Source organism: Ictidomys tridecemlineatus, chromosome 4 (genome assembly GCF_052094955.1).
Source record: "Ictidomys tridecemlineatus isolate mIctTri1 chromosome 4, mIctTri1.hap1, whole genome shotgun sequence".
In the NCBI taxonomy this organism is placed as follows: Eukaryota; Metazoa; Chordata; class Mammalia; order Rodentia; family Sciuridae; genus Ictidomys; species Ictidomys tridecemlineatus.
In genome coordinates this window covers 63,059,798-63,080,175 of record NC_135480.1, presented here as the reverse complement: position 1 = coordinate 63,080,175, position 20,378 = coordinate 63,059,798, and the positions used below count along the sequence as shown (strand labels likewise).

At 40.3% G+C, this 20,378-nt stretch overlaps 1 protein-coding gene and 1 long non-coding RNA gene across 10 annotated transcripts in view; one reads left to right on the top strand and one right to left on the bottom strand.

The window, feature by feature from the left end:
• Positions 1-20,378, top strand: part of Xrra1 (X-ray radiation resistance associated 1) — a 63,069-nt gene that overhangs the window by 22,248 nt on the left and 20,443 nt on the right. For 5 of the 9 annotated variants that reach the window (XM_040284943.2, XM_040284945.2, XM_078046672.1 and 2 more), the window contains 4 exons: positions 567-664; positions 5,732-5,865; positions 17,049-17,177; positions 17,861-18,078. In XM_040284943.2, coding sequence (XP_040140877.1) covers positions 567-664; positions 5,732-5,865; positions 17,049-17,177; positions 17,861-18,078 — 579 coding nt within the window. The other 4 variants (XM_078046673.1, XM_040284946.2, XM_040284947.2 and 1 more) reach the window with 3 other exon arrangements.
• LOC110597920 (uncharacterized) overlaps positions 1-20,378 on the bottom strand; it is a 31,026-nt gene that overhangs the window by 4,448 nt on the left and 6,200 nt on the right. The window lies entirely within an intron of this gene.

The following is a 20,378-nucleotide window of genomic DNA, read 5'->3' as shown; positions in this document are numbered from 1 at the left end:
CCAGCTTAAGAAGTGTATGTATTTTAATATATGCATGAGAAAAAGTGTGTGTATTATACATGAAAAAGTGGTGTATTATACATGAAACTTTTAATCATTATCTCTGGGTATTGAGATTAAAGGGAACTTTTGTTTTTCTGTGATGTTTGACTACTTTGGGTAGACATGTTTAACTTCTGTAATCAAATAATAGAGATGGGCTCAGTGGTAGAGCACTTGATTGGCATGCACAAGGTCCTGGGTTTGATCCTCAGCACTATAAAAATAGGTAAATAAAAAAATTTTAAATGGATAGACTTAGATTCAATTCTTGTTTTTTCCATTTACCACCAATTCCATTTCTAGAAAATTATTCATCTTGTCTGAGTCTCCATTTCCTCAGCCATAGAATGGAAGTAATAATCCCTGTTTTTGAGCGTTATTAGAGATTTAGAGGTTGTATACATAAAGCACCTTCCACAGTGCTTGATCTGATCCAGGGGGAACCCAGTGAATGGTCATTACTAATACATTTCTCCTAAGTCCTTTACAAGCTGCAGATTCTCTCTTTCTTTTCTCCCATGTAGAGGCATTTCACTCATTTCCAGCCTTAAAGGAACTGGAGCTCGCATTTAATGGCATCAAGAGAGTCTACGTGAAATATGGAGACTTTAAGTTATTAGAAGTAAGTTGGAGGTAGGGAGATTTTGGTGTCCACCTATTTCCCTGTAAGGTATGAATATGGGGTTCTCTACTAGTTACGGCTTTGCGAAGAGACTCTCTGGGCCTTTACATCCAGACCTTTGCTTCATGGCTGGATTCCAGAGATGATGGTGGTGATGGTGGGGCTATAGGTGTGGTGGTGATGATAATGGTAGTGGTGATAGCAGTGAGGAAGATGGATGATACCTATGGCCATTAGTGTGTGGTCCTAGAAAATAAATGCTAAGGGTCGTTCATGTTCAAGAGAGTCTGTGCAGTAAAGTGAATTTAAACTGAGTATCATAGGAGGAGGAGTTTGAGGGGAGATCTGGATCCAGCAAGAGTTGAAGAGCCATAGAGGTTAAAAGCTAGGTGCAACATATTGGACCAGCTAAAATGGTGATATTATGGACTGATGTCAAAGACCCATCCTGGGCTGAATGAGCTGGATCATAGTGGCCTGGGGTAGAGCAGTCTGTAGGCCTGGTTCATAGGCCCAGAGATAAGGATGAAACAAAATAGGACTCCTGTGAGTTCTGCAGCAGACTCTAGACATATGCACATCTGCAACTATTCTCTAAACCCCACATCAAAAATATAGAAAATTTTGTTTCTACTCTTGTTTTTTTTCCTAAATTAAATTTCCATAGTAAGACATTTTTCATGCATGTCATCATACTTCAAGTTAATTGCTTTTCAACTTTCACAGAGTCACGAGGGCCACTTTTCATGAAGGAATTCAATTTTTGTAACTACCTGTTGGTCACCGCACATAGAAAATTAAGAGCAAGAGCCAGGATTAGGGCCGGGCACCTGGCCAGGCTCATTCTCACTCACTGGGTGGCCTCTTCCCCACATGCTGACCTCATGATAAAGCATTGCCAGTTCACACCTTAGAAACTGCCTGCATGTCATGATCTTAGTGTTCACCTAGGAATTGGTAATTTCAATGATTTAACCTGAAATCATCAAGGGTCAATTATATACACAACTCTCACTTACCTTGGTCTTATCAGAGAGAAGGACCTTCCACCTTCCACAAGACTGACTTTTTTCAGTTGATGGCCTTTGTATGCCAGAGTTTTTTAAAAGTTTTAACCTCTTGAAATGGCCATCTCCTAAGTTGAATTTTAACCACTGAGTTACATTCGTAGCCCCGCTTTTTTTTTTTCCATTTTATTTTGAGACAGAGTTGTGCTAAGTTGCTGAGACTGGTCTGAAGCTTGCAATTAGCCTCCCAAAGAGCTGGGATTACAGGCATGTGCCACCATGCCTGGCTGCATTCTTAAAGAATGCTATATTGAATGTAATGGTAACTTCTCCCCCATGACTTCAAGCCACATTTAAGATAGGAGTGATTGACTATGTGTTGAGACAGGAGTGGCCCTCAGACTTGTCCTGGAAGTCAAGCTCTGGAAAGTCCAAAAAAATCAAGAGAAAATAAATTTACTACAACTTATGCAGTTTGGTGCTATGTTAAAAAAAATTCTTGGTAGATTTTAGTGTAGAATGGGAAATGGGTCCTAGATGCTCTAAAGATACAGGAAGCTATTTCTAGCACTTTAGGCCTGGGGGCCTCTTAAGACTTTTCATTTATGCGTTTTACTTTTTCAGAGAATAGTCAGTGAGCTCTTATGTGATGGTTATTATGCCAAGCATCATGCCTTCCTTCATCCCACCATTCCAAACCCTTGTTTGAAGTGCCATTGGCCAGAGTGGGGGACTCAACCACAGGCTCTGCAACTGGCTAGTTTGGGATCTAATAGTTGCTCATGGTTGAGTTTTTGGGTAACCTACTTCATAGTTTGATAGAATCTGATGAAGATTATTTAGCTAGCAGATCCAACCTTACCCAAGGGCATTTATTTATGAGAGAATAAACCAAAGTTAGGGTATAGAATACAAATGAGAAAATGAAATCTCCAGATTAGTCATTTGTTTTCTTCTCTGTATGATTTGCAAGAGCTCCCCAAGAAAAAAGGATAAACCTGTCATATATCATGAATTTGCAGCTCACAGTAATGAATACTTTGATGTATAATAAAACTTGATGTGACTCAGCAGATACACTAGCCAAGTTAGGAATCTTCTGTCCTTGTTTGTCAGAAAGGCTGCCCAGAGTAGATTTCTTTTTTTTTTTTTTTTCAGTTATAGTTGGACACAGTACCTTTATTTCACTTATTTATTTTTATGTGGTGCTGAGGATCGAACCCAGGTCTTCCACGTGTGAGACAAGTGCTCTACCGCTGAGCCACAACCCCAGCCCATTTAGGAGTTAATTTAGAAAAACTCAACTTTACCATGATTTGATTCTCTGCTGACATATCTGAAAACAGTGCAGGTGGATCCCTCCCCAAGCAGTGAGAAGACCTTGTTTCTAATCAGTTCTGCCAGTATTTTGACATGCTTTCTTGACCAAGTAACTCACCTTCTCCAGAACTATTCTGTGTCAGCTCTGAAATTCCATGACCTGTGATTTTAAAAATGTTCATTTCTTTGAGCTGCCCTTAATTTCATGGAGAGCAAATTTGGATCCAACATTAAATCACCAAAGCAACTAGAACAGGAGTCCACAAACCTTTTATGTATGAGGCCAGATAGAAAATATTTTAGGCTTTGTGGTCCATGTGGTCATAACTAAGCATACATAGTCATACCTGTCATATCTATCAGTTCTGCTGTTGTAGAAGGAAAGCAGACACAGATGATAGGTACACAAAGACCATGGCCATCTTTCAAAAACTTTATTTATGATGCTGAAATTTGAATTTCACATAATTTCTACATGTAACACACGGCTCTTCCTTATTTTAATTTTTTAAATGTAAAAATCGTTCTTAACTTATGCCATGCAAACAGGCATCAGGCTGGATTTGGCTCACAGGTGTTGGCTTGCCAGCTCCTTTTGACTTGGAACACTGATGAAACAGCTCAGCCTGATTGGAATGGAGAGTGAGACACAGTGTAGTGTAATGACAGAAGTGCCTGGAGAGGTGGCAGAAGAGAGACTGTGGAGAACATTGGAAACCTTGCTAAGGAGCTAAGACCTTATGGATAATAGGGACCCATTGGAGAGTTTTAAGCTGAGGAGTGGCATGGTTAAAACTGTATTTTAGGAAAATCATTCTGACTCTGTTCTAGGAAGAATTAGAGGGAACAAGTGGGAGGGGTCTTAAGGCAGTTGATAAAATCCACAGGTCTTGATGACTTCACATATGAGTTATGAGGGAGAGAAATTCCCTCACTTTTACCTGGGCTGATCTGAGCCAACTTTCCAGGCCTTCCTCCTCTCTTTGCTTCAGCCAAGTGGGAAAGGCCTCTTGTGTGAACCCTCAAATGTTCAATTTGCTGATGAGGGTGCTTGGTGCTTTCCATGGCCTGATGTATCTTATCGAGCCTTGTCTCATCCTAGTAGCTCCTGTCATACCTCAACCACTGCAGCTCTCAGAGCAAGCCAGGCGGCCTCCTGCTTTATGCTGCTTCCCAATCCAAATGTCTTTCTGCCCTTTACAATATAGTGAATACCTACTAGTCTCTGATGACAGCTCCGGTGACACCAGCTCTGTGACACTTGCCCTGATCCCTGATAGACCTGATCATTTTTTCCTTGTGCCCTATGAGTCTGTGTCCAGACATCTGTCCCAGCAGCATTGCTGCTTAACAGACATGTGCGTGTGTATAGCTGCTCAAGCCATCTGAGTGCTCCCAGAGGGCAGGGAGTGGTCTGAAGGAAGCCTTCAGCATATAGTTGACCTTTGAAGGGATGATGATGCAAACCAACATTAATTAAGCACTTACTATGTATTAGACTCCAGGATACAGGCTATAAGTACTCAAGAACCACTTATTTCCACACTATATAGCTAGGAATCACAGGTTATGTAATTTGTTCAACTCACATAGACATGACTTACACCTTGATTTTCAGAGCCAATCAGTCAATTACTGCAGCAGAATCAGACCAAACCCAGTGACCTGCAGCATGTCTGACTGACTATGTGACACTGATGAGGCTGATTAGAGACCTTGCTTGTGCTCCAGTTGCATAAGATACCGAAACAGCCCATTCCATAGGCTTCAATGTGGAGGGGCCATACAGGGATGAGCACAAGAAAAGGGGTGGAGGGAAGGAAGCGAGCTTGTATAGAAGAGCTGAAGTAAGTATCTAGAGAGGCTCAGGAGAGAGAACAGAGATTGGGCACATGTCATTTATCCTACTAGCCTTTATCTCTGTGGAGAGAAATGAAATAGCTTCCCAGCTGGCCCCTGGACCCCAGGCAACCATATTATGACTGGATGTGGGCAGTTAGAAGGCAGTTGCTACTGGGGTGACCATTTGGGGACTTTATAAAACAATTTCAGATAATTTTAAGTATTTATCTACTTTGTGCCAAGTCCTGTGCTAGATCACAAGAATATAGTGATCCAGTGGCCTGACCCTTGACTTCAAAGGGTTTCTAGTCTACCACTATGTGCTAGACATTATATATGGCACATCCATATGTCTATAGTATAAAATATTCCTATTATACAATGTATAATTGTATCATTATTCCCCATACATATATTCAGCTGTCTCAGATGGCCAACGTTGATAAATAACTGGAGCAGTTCAGATAATACACTCAAAATCAGGGGAGAAAGAGATGCCATCTAGCTGAGGAATTAGGAAAGGTTTTTTTTTTTTTAATTTTATTTTATGTAAGGAGGCAGTTTTCAATTGGGGCTGGGGTTTGGATATATGGAGGTTTCAGTGAAAAGCACAAGCCAGGAGCTGTAGGTGGGATAGGTGGGGCAAAGAACAGGGAGGGATCAATCTGGCCTGCACCATAGGATAAACAAAGGTTTGCAGTCACAGCTAAGGCTGGAAAAGAGGCTGGGAACTGGCTCTAGTAGGCTTTGAACATTAATCCAGAGATGCTTTTGATCTTGTGGGTGGTAATAGTGCTTTCCAGAAAGGGAAAAAATGTAGCTAGCTCTCACCTCATGTAAGAACATTATGGTTATGCACAGTGCTTCTTTCCCCCCACCTTTTGTCTTCACATGGTAGTTCTTGGACCTTTCCTTCAACAGCCTGACTTCAGAGGCCATCTGTGATCTGGGGATTCTGCCACGCCTCCGTGTCCTGCTCCTCACAGGCAATGGGCTCACCTCCCTGCCACCCAATTTGGCTGTTACCGAACAGTAAGTTCTATATCCTTGAGTCTATCCTGTGTGTTCCCTCAGGAGCCTTTGTCTTGGAAGTGCCAAAAGACAGGCCATGAATGCTCAAAACAGGGAAGGCCACTTACTGAAGCTCCCAGGGAAGGACTTGGATAGGTTCCTCCTCTTTCCTGTGTAATGTTAAGAGAGACCCAGGTGTTTGGTGAGCTGCTTCCTTTGCCTCTGCTGGTCATTTGTAAACTGTAGATATTATTCTTGCCAGACACTTCCCCTTAATGAGCTCCAGCTGAGTAAATCTATTTACTAGTTTCTAAATAAGCTTTGTATGTTTCTACTTTGCACTTTTGTTGAAGACATTCCTTCTGGCTACAATGTACTGGAACTTCCTCTCTTAATAATAACACATATGAGGTGTTTGCTATGTGCCAGCCACTATCCTCAGCACTTTACATATGTTAGACCATTTAATCCTCATAGTGACTATAAGGTACGTGTACTATTGTCATCCTCATTTTTTAGATTTGGAGATTGAAGCACAGACAAGTTAAATGATTTCCCCAAAGCTACAAAGTTAGTGACAGAATCAGGATTTGAATTAAATTCATCTGACTTCATATTCTCTCTTTATTTTTTCAGTATTGGGGATAGAACCCAGAGCCATGTGCATGCTAGGCAATACACTGCCACTATGCTAGATATGCCCCCCTGCCAGCCCTTCTCTTATATAAATTCTGTTCATATTCTAAAGCCGAGCTCAGATTCTCCTACTTTCCTTGCCAGAAGCCTTTTCTGATTGCTTCAGCCCTTGCCACTTCCTCCCTTCTCTAAGTATCAGGTGAATTCAGTGTTTTCCCAATTAGTCTAGTCCTGAGCATGCTCTTTTGTGATTTATGTTTCATAAATGTGTGTGTATCTTTTTTAAAAAAAATTTTTTTTGTAGTTGTAGATGGACAGCATGCCTTTATTTTATTTATTTTTTACGTGATGCTGAGGATGGAACCCAGTACTATACATGTGTAAGGCAAGTGCCCATCTGTGTATCTTTATACTAGATAGATGTGTGGATGGTATATATAGCCTCCCCAAGAAGGTTAGGAGTTCTTCAAGGGCAGGGGCTCTGTCTTGCTATCTCTGATATTCAGCTCTTAGATACAAATCCAGTGCTCACAGTAGCTAGCCAATGAATGCTGATGTTGATAGTGAAAGTCATGTAGTGTTAATATTCATAGCCACAATGGAAAATTTGATGGAGATGATAGTGATAATGGTGGCTGGTTAGTTGCTTAAAGGGGGTTGGGATCATTATATTCAGATTTCATTAGATTCATTCTTTTGTTTTAAGTGACATGAGTCCAAGTCTAACTAGTGTAAACAGAAGGGAATTATTGGATAGTATCTGAAAAGTCCTAAAATGAACCTGCTGAATTCATTTAGCTAGATATGAGTGGACAGAATGTTGTCAGGACTCTATGTACATCTCTTGTCTATTTCTTGGTCATATGTGCAACTTCTTTCAATCTGTCACCTGCTCTCTCACACAAATGAACAAGTTTTTATTTTCCTTTGTGTTGGCTCTATTTTTAAGCAAGCTTTCTCCCTGACAAGACATGTCTCAGTCAGATTCTACCACTCAAGGTATTACAAATAGCAGGATTTCTGCTTTCTTAAGGAGAGAGATAATAGTTGATATTTTAATATGAAAAATTCAAACATATATAAAAGTAGAGTTAATATTAAAATGAATTCCCATGTACCTATCACCCAGTGAGTATCACTTGACAGTTATGAAGTCATAGCCAATCTTGTTTTATCTGTGCCCCATCATAACTCAGTCTAGATTATTCTTAAGAAAAATCTGGAATGTAACAAGCCATAAATGAATCCAGCTAAAAATGAATTCAGCCATAAATGAATCAGTAGATTAATAAAATTTTGTGTATAAATGCTCTAGCAGATGTCCCTAAAAGATAAGGGCTCTTTTAAAAATCATACCCAGTGGGGTTTGGATTGTGGCTCAGCAGTAGAGCACTCGCCTTGCACATGTGAGGCCCTGGGTTCGATCCTCAGCACCACATAAAAATAAAGGTATTGTGTTCAACTACAACTAAAAAATAAATATTTTTTTAAAAATTACACCCAGTGAATCTTTATTTCACCTAAAGCATCACAAATGATAAAGGAGGGAGTTGGTTACTTAGTGTTAGAAGGTCTGGACAAGCAATTAGAGAAGAGGGGCATGGATGAACAAAAAGAAAGAAGGATTGATACCTAGAGATCAGAAGCCACTAACATTGTTGAATTGGAGCCCACAAGTCTGTACCTGCTGCTGTGTTTCTAGAGAGGTCATTGCTTTAATTCTAGATATACTGAAGATGTGCTGCCTTGACCTCTGCCAACACAGTTGCCACTTTAGTACTACCACTGGGGTCATACAGGAAGAGATGCCTCTCCGCTGCTCTGCCTTCCAGTCTCTCTCCAGTCCCTTCCATTGACAATACCTAACTGGAAACCAATTGGACAGTCAGTCTGGGAAGTATAGTTAGGGGGTATCTCCATATACATAGCAGAACATAGAGGAAGGGGTAATAGCTGAGAGCATATAGTCTGATGACTAGCACCACTGACCCCTAGGAATCCTAACATCCACTCTCCTTTTCTCCATGTTTAATTTCCACACAACAATAGTAACCACAATGTGCTTTGACCTAACCTAAAGAAACTTTTCCTCTAATACTAAAGACCTCTCTAAAAAGGGATGAGACAAGGTTTCATCAGTTACTGTATTCATCTCTGAATGACATTATGTTCTCCTCCAAATAAATTTATGGTTATTTTATAACCTAAAAACTAAGTTGTAAAATCAATCACCACTAACAATTTATATATGCAGTATTTACCCATATGCACATACATATGCTTACAATAAAACTAAAAAAGAAGAAATGCATATGAAAATATTCCTACTTATTGCAATAGTTTCTTCTTAATTGATCAGGAAACCACAATGGATATTGGTGAAGCCTTCCATCACCCATTCAATGCTCCTTTGCTTTCTCCTACCACCTCAGCTGATTAGGGTTTTTTTTACTGGTTTAGTATTCTAAACCTTCACTCCTGAAGGGAGTCCTGCTTTTATTGGGTTGCTTATGGCTCTTTACTTTTAGCAAAGGACATGGAATTGAAGGTGAGCACCAGATAATTCCCTAGATTTCAGGTATATATATATTACCTTCCTCAGTGTATAACAACAATCATGTTTACTTTAGGAATATGTATCAATCACCCAGCAAATACAGTAAGCCCTTCTTTGCCTGACTGTTAGTTTAGTGAAATAAGAGACCTAAGTGTCCAGTAACAATCTCAATTTCCAGTTCAGGTAACCATTCTTGTGTCCCTCGGAACTCTCCTCTTGTAAATTAAGACTTTTAAATTAGAAATGCCTTAAGTTGCAGAAATGAAAAGCAGAAATTCTCCAAGTGGATTATTAGATATAATTGTAAGAGGAGCCACTTCCACTTTTGTTAACTCCTAAGTCCTTGCTATTAGAAAAACAGCATCAGTATTGGTTGCTGGTTTATGTGATGCACTATTCTATCTGTCAGGGCCCCAACTTCCCCATTATAGATACTTGGTGTAGTAAATAAATTATCAAAGGCTATTTCACCAGAAGATTCTGGGAAGATGGTGAAGTAGGAAGCACCAGAAATCTGTCTCTTGACCTAAACAACAAATGCATTGGTAGAATCTGTCTGATGAAACAATTTGGGGACTCTAGAGTCTACTTAAGAATTACATCTTCCAAAGGAATCCTTGGACAGCAAACTGAAGATAATTTCAGTTTGTAGCTTATCCCCTAAGCCCAGTCACATGGCAGGTAATCATGCATGTATTCTTGAGGTAACTCATGTGCAGTTTGTGGAAACAGGTGGAAAGAAACGTCTCTCTTCTCTAATTGTTGTGGATCTATATTCTGATCATCGATTGCTACTTGTGATCATTAGGTGCAGACACAGGTTGGGCAGCCATTGGGACACACATGCACAGCTGTTGTAAGCCCCTTCTTTCCCAGCTGAAGACACTTCCAGAGAATTTAAAGAACTGACCAGTTTTCTTTATCCACCTTCATTTGTCCCCTCACCCTTGGGAGCCAGACATTAAAGTCTAAGACAATCAAAAACAACATTATGTATGAAATACAATAGAAAGTTACCACTAACATAGAAGGAAAGGCACAGATTTAGAAGAGACCTAAGACCTTAGGTTTTTATCTTGGAATGATTCTTGGCATGGAAACAGCCTACAACAGTCAAAAACAAAAACAGAAGACAGCCAATCTTGGTGAAAGAGGAGAATCTGACTTCAGAGTTACCATATTAATAGATTCAAATACATTATTTGAGATCAGTCTCCAGCAGGTCTGGAAAAGTTTTGAGAATACATGACTCAAATTCCAGTGGCACCTATCATGATTTTGCATGATATGCTGACATCAACCAAAAGTGAACTACTGAATTATTATAGCCCCACACAGTAGCAATCTAAAAGACAGGGTAAGATAAATCCTCCAGGTAGGCAAAACTTAGAGCAGTATATATCTGACTGTTATATTTGTTGGTTGGAGAAATAGCCAAAAGCACAGATCTGTGCTGATTCATGGGCAGTGACATAATAGTTTTGTTGAATAGTGAAAGCTTGGAAAAAATGAAAAATGCTAACAGGGAGGTCTGGAGAAAACTTACATGAATGGACTCTCAGAATGAAGAGAGAATATGAAGATTTAATTGATAAAGAGAATTCATCTGACAGATTCTTAGCTGTATCCCAAGTGCCAAGAACTGTGTTGATTTAAAAGATTAAAAAGATTCCAGGGGACTGGGGTTGTGGCTCAGTGGTAGAGTGCTCGCCTAGCACGCACGAGATGCTGGGTTCGATCGTCAGCACCATATAAAAATAAAATAAAGGTATTGTGTCCAACTACAACTAAAAACTATTTTAAAAAAAAAGGATTCCAGGACTGGGGATATAATTCACTGGTAGAGCATTGTCTAGTATGCATGAAGCCCTAAGTTTAATCCCCAGCAAAAGAGGAAAAAAACCCACTTCTGAAACAGCAGCTAAAATTGGAATTAGTGCATGATTAACCTCGTAGAAATCTACAAGTATTCTATAAGACTTGTCTTCTGCCAGATGTGATGGTGCATGCCTGTGATCTCAGCAGCTTGGGAGGCTGAGGCAGAGGATCTCAAGTTCAAAGCCAGCCTTAGCAACTACCAAGACTAAGCAATGTAGCAAGACCCTCTCTCAAAATTTAAAAAAATAAATGAACAAATAAATAAAGGGCTGGACATGTGGCTCAGTGTTTCAGCACCCCTGGGCTCAATCCCTGGTACCAAAAACCAAAAGTTTTCACAAGTTAAATAAACACTGGGTATTAAACAGGAATATCATAGGAATCACTATCCTTCCATCTTTATTTATTTATTTATTTATTGTGTGCTAGGGATTGAACCCAGGGCCTCTACCAACTAAGCTATATCCTCAGCCATCTTTCTAATCTTTAGTGCTTGTAGTCATCTCTGTAGTTATCTAGGGGCTATAGTATTATTTTTGATTTACTGTTGGGGAAGAAAAGTCCCTGGGGTTTCAATTGACACTTTCTTCTACCTCTCTCACTTCGTTGGTCAATAAACAAATACAGGTATTCTACTGGTTGTTTAGTATGTCTGTTTCAATTACACATTTAGGAACTGAGAAATAATTACAAAGAAGGTTTTTGGCTTCACTGGGTCTATTGTGAAACTGACTCAGGCTAAACTTATGTTCTTTTGTCCGACCTTCATCCCCCGCTTTGAGTGATGGACCACCATGCCATTCATATCCCCAGACATTAGTACCAATTTGCAGATATTGTCTGGTAAATTTTATAATCCTAGTTTAGCACTGCTCAGTGGAACTTTCTGCAACATTGGAAATGTTCTATACAGACATTGTTCAACGTGGTAGCTACTTGCCACATTGCGTAAAAAATGGTTAGTGTGAGGGAGGAGCCAAATTTTCAATTTTATTTAAACTTAATTGGTTTAATTTTAATGTAAAAAGGAAAGTGACTGAGAGGCCTCTCCTTGTGGGCAACTTGGATTACTTTTTTCCTCACCAGATTAAGAATTTCTGGTGTTCTACACTAATAACTCCAAGTCCTCTTAATCTCTATAATTAAGTTATAGAGATTGAAATTGTTGGGGCTGGGGTTGGGGCTCAGTGGTAGAGCACTCACCTTGCACATGGGAGACCCTGGGTTCGATCCTCAGCACCACATAAAAATATATGAATAAAATAAAGGTATAAAAAAAAGAAATTGTTTGAAGGTTGCCTTCAGCTTCTGAAAGGACTGCACAGTTTCTAGTGCACACTTCCTCCCAGGGTATGTCTTCAGTCCCCTGAGAGCATGGCCATTTTATAATGCTTCCATTCTGTGGCATACCTTGGACTTCTGTTTTTGGCCCTTGGACTAGTAAAGTTGTTAGAATCTTTGCTCAACTTCTCAGCCTCTCTGCCACTTCTTGAGACAGCAGACAGCCCTAGGGAAAAGTGGCACAAATGTGTCACAAACTCCTTTGGATCTCCTCCTCCTTTCAAATCTTGGTCCAATAATTCTTCATAGCTCATTATTTCCCAGGTAATCTTAGAGCATATTGCTTTAAAGTATATTTTTGGCCTGGTTTTTCTCATTTTTATTCAGGGGAGAGATAGCCCACATTTTGTAGTTTGTAGTATCATAAACCTTTCCATTTATTTTGGCCAAGTGTTTAGGGGCACTCACAAACTAAATTTCTGACCAGTATTTTGGTGATCACTCTGACACATTTGGGCTACAGTTTTGCAAGAGGACCAATCTCCCCAACTCCCCTTCTCTGTTCACTCTAAGATAGTTTTTCCTAGCTGTGGGTTAAGGGGAATGGATTCATTTCTGGTTTATGCCATCCTGAGGTTTATTGCTTTAAGATCCCAGATTCATGTTGGTCGTCTCTGATTAGATGCCCTACCATCATTGTGCCCCGGGGCTTTCATTCTTTGGCCCCACTAGACTATTAAGACACAGTTCAATTTCAATAGGATCAGCAAATTCCTCTGAGGCCCAGCTGACTTCCTATGCCTTTTTCTCTCTGGCATACTCCTTCTTGCTGTCTTCATATCTCTTACATCTTTTTAAATTTTATTCATTGTTCTAGTTACTGTCAGTAGGTAGCCTTGTTGCATAAAGTGGGGCAAGTCTCCACCACCCTGAACTTCTATTTCCTTGTGTAAAGATGGGGAGAATAAACATACTTCTGTCTACACAGAGTATCAACTGAGCTCATTGTGCTTTGAAGGCAGGTTTCATTGTCATTGTTTTCTTCACAGCCACCTGTCCTTGCTCAACATGCTCTGAATTTCTCTTCTTCTGCCAGCCTCTTGTATATTAGTGCTCTGCAGTTTCTACCTTTACCTCTACTTTTTAAAAGTAATTTTTTTCATCCTTTGCAGGTATATGGCTTATTTTTCTACTTCACTTCTAAGTGAACTGAACTCTAAGCCCATATTGCCCACTTATACCAGGCTCATCACACACACCCCCATGCCCAAATCTCCTCCTCGTCCCTCCCTGGCCCTAGTGCCTGGCACTGCTCTCTTATCTGCTATGCCATTGTCCAGGCTAGAAACCTGGGAATCCATTTGAGCACTGCCCTCTCTGCCCCCAACATGCATTTCATCACCAGATACTGTGAAATGAACTTCATAAATGTTTCTGGAGCCTGTTCATTTCTGTTATCCTCCTGATTGATCTCAGTCTCTAGCTTCTCACTTCCCAACCCATCCTTCCTCCTGTCAGCCAGGGTGAGCTTTCTAAAATGCCCTGTTTAGGGTCCTTCCGCAGCTTCCCAATATCCTAAACTCCATTAACATTGCTCACACAGCTTTTCACGGCCTGCCTTTTTTATCTTCCTTTCTCTTCACTAATTTAAGCTAAAACTCATCTGTTCTGAACTCTTTGCAAGTTTCTTGACCTTAAATCATGCTATCATCCTTGTCTGCGTGGGTTAGGGGAATAGTATCTGACCCACTCCATCTTTAGACTGCTCTACTCCTTGTTTTGAGCCCAAATCTGCTCTCCCAGTAGGCCTATTGCCTTTCTGCCTTGGACCATGTAAGGTTCTTGGGAGTGGCCAGTACAGAGTAGAAGGAAATTGTTACCTCCTCTTTTCTAATCATTCTATTCCTAATAATGCCTCATAAACAGCATTGGCTTTTTAGCAGCCACATCATGAGTCCTCTTTTATGCAAATAGTCTGTTATGCTGTGTTTCCTTGTCCTGTGTTTGCATCCTGGTTTTCTGTATCTTCACACATTTATACTGATATTAGAGGTTTCTCAGTTTCGTTTTGCTTTCTGCAGTGCTTAGCTCCGTTCATTAAGCCAAATATTTTACCTAATTCAAACTTTGAGAATGTAAAATTTTAAAAAATCCCCTTTGCCATGTACATAGAGGATCTGAGCCCAGAGATGCTCAGCACCAGCTAGAAGTCATGCAGCAAGCAAAGCAGCAGCAGCACCAGAGCCAGAGCTCAAGGCCCCTGATCGCCATTGCCTTGCTTCTTCTCATGTGACATACAAATTCCCCTTGCTGGATCCAACCACTGGATATACTCTTGGCTTCTTAAAAAAAAAAATTATGTTAAATCTGTCACATTTTAATTGGTATTAATTCTGTTTGCTGAGAGAAGGGATAATAAAAATCTATCCCTCTGAACAACTGGAAACATCAGCTTCTCTACCTGGCAGGCCCTGTCACTTCAAAGAGTTCTTCTTGCGAGAGGCTGCTGCAGGAGAGCCTCTGAAGCCCGCAGCCTCGTTTTTTTAAGACACCTATTTTATAGACAAAAATGAACCTTTCCCATGTTATAACTAGGGCAGAACTTTCAAAAAGCAAGGCAGTGTAACTTATCACAGAGACAAGACAGAGCTAGCATCTCCATCATAGAGTTCAAGAGGAATTTTTTTTAATCTTATCTCTTTGCTGTTTCATTGGAGTAAAATAAAGATTGGCCAACTATCATAAATCTACAGAGCTGCTGCACAGTGTTCTGTTCTTGTTCTCAGGCAGAGATTTAAAATTCAGTATTAAAAGTTGGTCCTTCCAGGAAGGGGAAAAGCTCACCTGTGACCTTGAAATACCATGAACCAAAGGCTCCTGCCTTCCCTGTTGAGTGTTTCTGTCCTTGGACTTCAAGCCTATTTCCCACACTGCTGCCAGGGCTCTTCCTGAATCCTTTTCCACCCTGCCCCCTTTTTTTGAGTTAGATCTATCATGTTTATCATCTATAGAAGTCAGAAAGTTTTACAGAAAGGGAAATTCCTTATAAAAACACTGGGGAATCTTACATCCATGTATGAGAGACATATTTAGAGAACGTAGGTCCTAAGTACTGTGGAGCAGCCTGGAAGTCCTGTCTCTCAATCTCACATCTGCTCTTTTCTGTAACTTGCCCCATTTCTCCTCATTGCTGGGATGTGTTTGTACTTCTGAGCCCCATGGTAGGAAAGATGCCTGCCCAGCACTTCTAATTATGTTACAGATCCAGCCATAAAGAGGTGATTTTCTCTTCATTCTTTTTCACAGTGGTTAAGAGCATGGCAGATTCCCTCTCATTCTTTATGGTCTAACTTAAGTATTGCCTTCCCTGAGCCTTCCCCACCTGGTTCTGTTAAAGCACTTGTCCTACTATGTGCAGCGTATCTGTCTCCTCATGAGACTGTAAGCACCCTAAGGGGAATAATATATTATTTTTCTTTTTGTATTCTTAGTACCTGGCTGTACAAATGTATGTTAAAGAGACTCATGAGTGTGAATGAATGAATAAATGAATGAATGATTTCTGTTCCCCTTTATCAGTGAACTCTCTTGATTTCTGTGTATGTTCCTGTGCTAGGTTTTGAACACTGTCTACCTTTGTTAAACTCACTCTTATCTAGCCCAGGCAACAGCCGCCCCTCCATATCTACACCATTTAAACCCACATGTGGTTTGAAGATTGGCAACTGTGATAAGTGGACAGCAGGAATGGAAAGAGGCTGGGTTTTGGAGTCAGGGAAAACTAGATTCTAGTTTTCATTCTACCACTTTCTAGCTCTGAGACTTTCAGCATGTCACTCTGAGCTTATGTTTCCTGATCTGAAAAGCAGAAGAATAATATTCATCCTCCCCACCGAGATTCTGTGATAACACATAACATCTAACACAATGCCAGGAATATAGCAAGCTCTGAAGGAATGTTTGTTTCCCTTCTTCTTCTTGTATTTGTGATTGTGGCATATATAAATATATATATATTTATATATGTTTGTGCCTTGTCTCATGTCCATGGGTGTTTTTATCTTGGTGTGTGGACAGGATTGAATCTGGAAGGAGGAATGAAAATGGGATTTGAGTCAACTGCCTGTGTATTTACATTGAGTTACCCAGGCCTCATTCAGCTGGAACACAAGATCACATTAATAGTTGTACCTAAAATGCCTGCCTGTGCAATTCAGGACCTCAGCCTCTTAAATCTCATTCTTAGGTTTTTCTGGAATCCTCTGAGAGTTGAGTTTAAAAAGACACTTCTCATCTACTAACATGTAAATTTTATAGAGTCACTCGAGAGGAGATCCTCACTACAGCCAGGCACAGTGTCCTTTATCTAGACTCCCTTAACCCCACTTGGTGGCAAAGCTGTGGTCCAAGACAATACTAAAGGTATTGTCTCCTGGTGCTTATATGGTTACCAGTCCTTGGGGTGACACAGCATTCCCAGGAGTCAGCTCTGAGCCACAACTGTGCAGTGTTCTACCTGCAGGATGCTTCCCACTCCTTGGCCATCCATACCTTGCTGACCCAGGTATCTTCCAAGAACACCACCAGTGCCCCTTACCCTTCCCCAGCCTGGCCTCATGATGTGTGTAAACTTTCTCCACACAGAAGATTTTGTGTACAAGTGAGGCTTGGGAAAGGGGTCAGTGGGGAGGAATCTCACCTGTCTATCTCTATAGGGACCTCTCTTGGGAACTAGAGAAGTCCCCAAGCTGGTTAGTCCTCCCAGGTTATTCCTTGTCCTCCATTTCTTCCTGGGGATGGTAGAGCATGTGTCCCCTGCTCTGCTCAGTACCCAAGATCTTTACACTCACAGGGAAGCACCAATAACATCGCTGACAAGCAAGAAGTATATCCTGAGGTTCCCGGCACTGGAGACACTGATGCTGGATGACAACAAACTCTCCAACCCCAATTGCTTTGCCAGCCTGGCAGGGCTCAGGAGGTAAAGCCACAAGCCTGCCTCCTTAGGGCCCGCCCTCTCTCACCCCAGCCATGCTCATGCTCTGAGTGCTTCTCTGCAAACCCAATGGCCTGGTTTAAGGCCCAGCTCCTCCACTTATCTCTGCTGTGTGGCCATGGGTAAGTGATTTCTCCCCTCTGAGCTTTAGCTCATCATAAAATATATATATATGGCATCAGTAAGAACATTTATGATCATGTGACTGGATGAGAAGCAGCAGAGAGAAAGGAGGGTAGGAGGAGGTATTACCCAAGACAGCATCCTGACCCAAGGAAGAGAAGGACAACAACAACATCAAATCAGAAAGAGAAGTATAACTGCTGAATTCTATGTATTTGGTTGAAGTAAAGAAAAGTCTAGCATTTAAATAGCTAAGTTTTAGATCCTTAAAAATTTCCTTTGGATTCAGGAAATTTTCTGACTTTGTGCCAGGACACTTACATATTATCTCATTTAATCTTCACAAGAACCTTGGAAGGTTAGAAGTATTCTCCCCATTTAGAGAGAGGGATATTGAGACCCAAAGAGGAGAAGTCACTGGCTCAAGGTCACACAGAGAAGGAGGTATCCAAGATGGATTCCCTGTTCTTTCCCTAAGTTGCTCGGTGCATATCCCTGAGGTGTCATTACTGCTGTGATTCTGTATTCACTTTCCTTAATTGAAGACTGAAGAAGTTAAGCCTGGACCAAAACAGGATTTTCCGGATCCCGTACCTACAGCAGGTTCAGCTCCGTGATGGGTCAGGGGACTGGGTTGGAAGCCATATAAGTCCCCAGAAAGAGTCCCAGTGCACATTACAGCCCAAATCGTGGATCTATGAGCCCTCAGATGAGCATCCGGACTATACCATACTGCCCATGAAAAAGGATGTTGACCGGACAGGTGAGTGATGCCCCTGTTCCAGTCGCTAGCCCCATAATGGGAGTAAATGTCTGGGAGTTTATCCTGAAAGTCTGTGGTTTCCTGGGGAACTGCTGCATTTAAACTGAACTAGTTGATGACTCCCCAACTGGTTCTGTCGGATAAGGTGCTTTTGAAATCCAGTGAAAAGTGAATAATTTCTTTGAAATCTGAAGTAACAAGAACTCAGAAGAAAGGCTTTCCAGAGATGGTTAATTCTATGGTGTGTCAGTGTTCTCATAGAACTCGTACCTTCTCTGCCATCCTCAGCCTGCCCAGTTGTTCTTTCTTTTAGCCTTGTTTCCATTGAGGTCTCAAGGTGGCTACCACAGTCCCAAGAATCACACCCACATAGCAGCATTCAAAGGCAACAAAAAGAAATGTTACCTGTATTATAAACCAAAATCCCTTTAATGTAGGAATATATTTCTGGATTATATGTTTTGTTCCACTGATCTAGTTATATGTTATTGCACCACTACCATGCTGTTTGATTTTTTATATCTCTTCTAAATTGAGAACATAATTTACTTTAGGTAAAATACAGAAATATTGTGCAGGGCTTGAATTTTTACATATATCCTTTTTGTACTCCCCATATTACAGTACAGAACATTTCCAGTGTCCCTTCCAATCAGTACCTCTTCCAAGAATAGCCACCATTCTGACTTCTAGCACCATAGATTAATTTTCCCTGATTTGAAATTCATGTATATGGAATTGTATGGCATGTGCTCTTTTATGTCTAATCTATTTCACTCAGTGTTTTACCTGTGGGATTCATTAATGTTGCTGCATATATAGGTAGTACAGTCTTTTTTCATTGTTCTTGTTTATTCCACAATTTAATGACCCTTTTTACTGTTGACAGACATTCTGGTTATTTCTATTTTTGCTATTATGGTAAAGCTGCCGGAGCATCCTCTTCATATTCTTTGGTAGACATAAGCACCAAATTAGTGGGTCATGGACTATAAAAGTATGTTGAGCATTAGTAGATACTGCCAAATGCTTTCCCAAAGTTGTGCCTGTGTTTACTCCCACATTGATCTAAGATATTTCCAATTACTCCAAATCCTCACAAATGCTTGGTAATTCAGTCTTTGTAATTGTAGCTGTCTTGGTAGCTATACAATAGTATTTTGTTGTGGTTTTAATTTACATCTCAGATAGCTAATGATACTGACTACCTTGTCATGTGTTCATTGGTCACTTTGGCACCCTTTCTTGGAATTGACTGTTCAAGGATTTCTATATACATATTGAGTAGTCTGTCTTTTTCATGTTGATTTATTGGGTTCTTTATATATCCTGGACACAAGTTTTTCATAGATGTGTATATTATAAAACTCTTCCAGTGTGTGACTTGTTTTTTCATATTCTTAATGGTGATTGTGTGTGGAGTGGAGGATACTGGAAATTGAACCCAGGGGCATTCTACCATTGAATTATACCCTAAACCTTTTTAATTTTTATTTTGAGACGGGATCTTGCTAAGTTGCCAAGGCTACCCCGAAACTTGCAATCCTCTTGCTTCAACCTCTCAAGTTGCTGGGACTAGGTAGATGCCACCACACCTAAGTTAATAGTGACTTTTAGTGAACATAAGTTTTAATTTTAATGAAGTAAAATTTATCAGTCTTTTATTTTGTGGTTAGTGCTTTTCCTTTCCCATTTGAAGAGGTTTTTTGTTTGTATTTGTTTTTGTTTGTTTGTTTGGTACTAGAGATTGAACCCAGGGGTGCTTAGCCATTGAGCAACATTTCTAACCCTTTTTATTTTTTATTTAGAGAGGGTCTCCTAAGTTGCTGAAAGCCTTGCTAAATTGCTGAGGCTGATTTTGAATTTGGGATCCTCCTGCCTCAGCCTCTGGAGCCACTGGGATTACAGGCATGTGCCCACATCTGACTATAAACAATTTTTGATACTTAGTAGTAAAGTCTTTCAGCTAGATCATTGTCCTTCAGAATTACTGTGCATACTATAAGGCTTTTGCATTTTCACATAAATTTTAGAATCAGCTTTTCAGTCCCCATATAAAATTCTGCTGGAATTTGATTGAAATTTCACTACCTTTTAAGTCAATTTGGAAAGACTCAACATCTTTGCTACCTGGAGTTTTCTAACACATTAAATAACATATCCCAGGAGTTTTTAGATCTTTTCTCAACAATACTTTATATTATTCAATGGTGAGATTGTACATATCTTTAATTAGGTTTATTCCTGGGTAGTTGTTTTGTTTATACTGTTGTCATTGATATTACTTTTTTAACATTTTA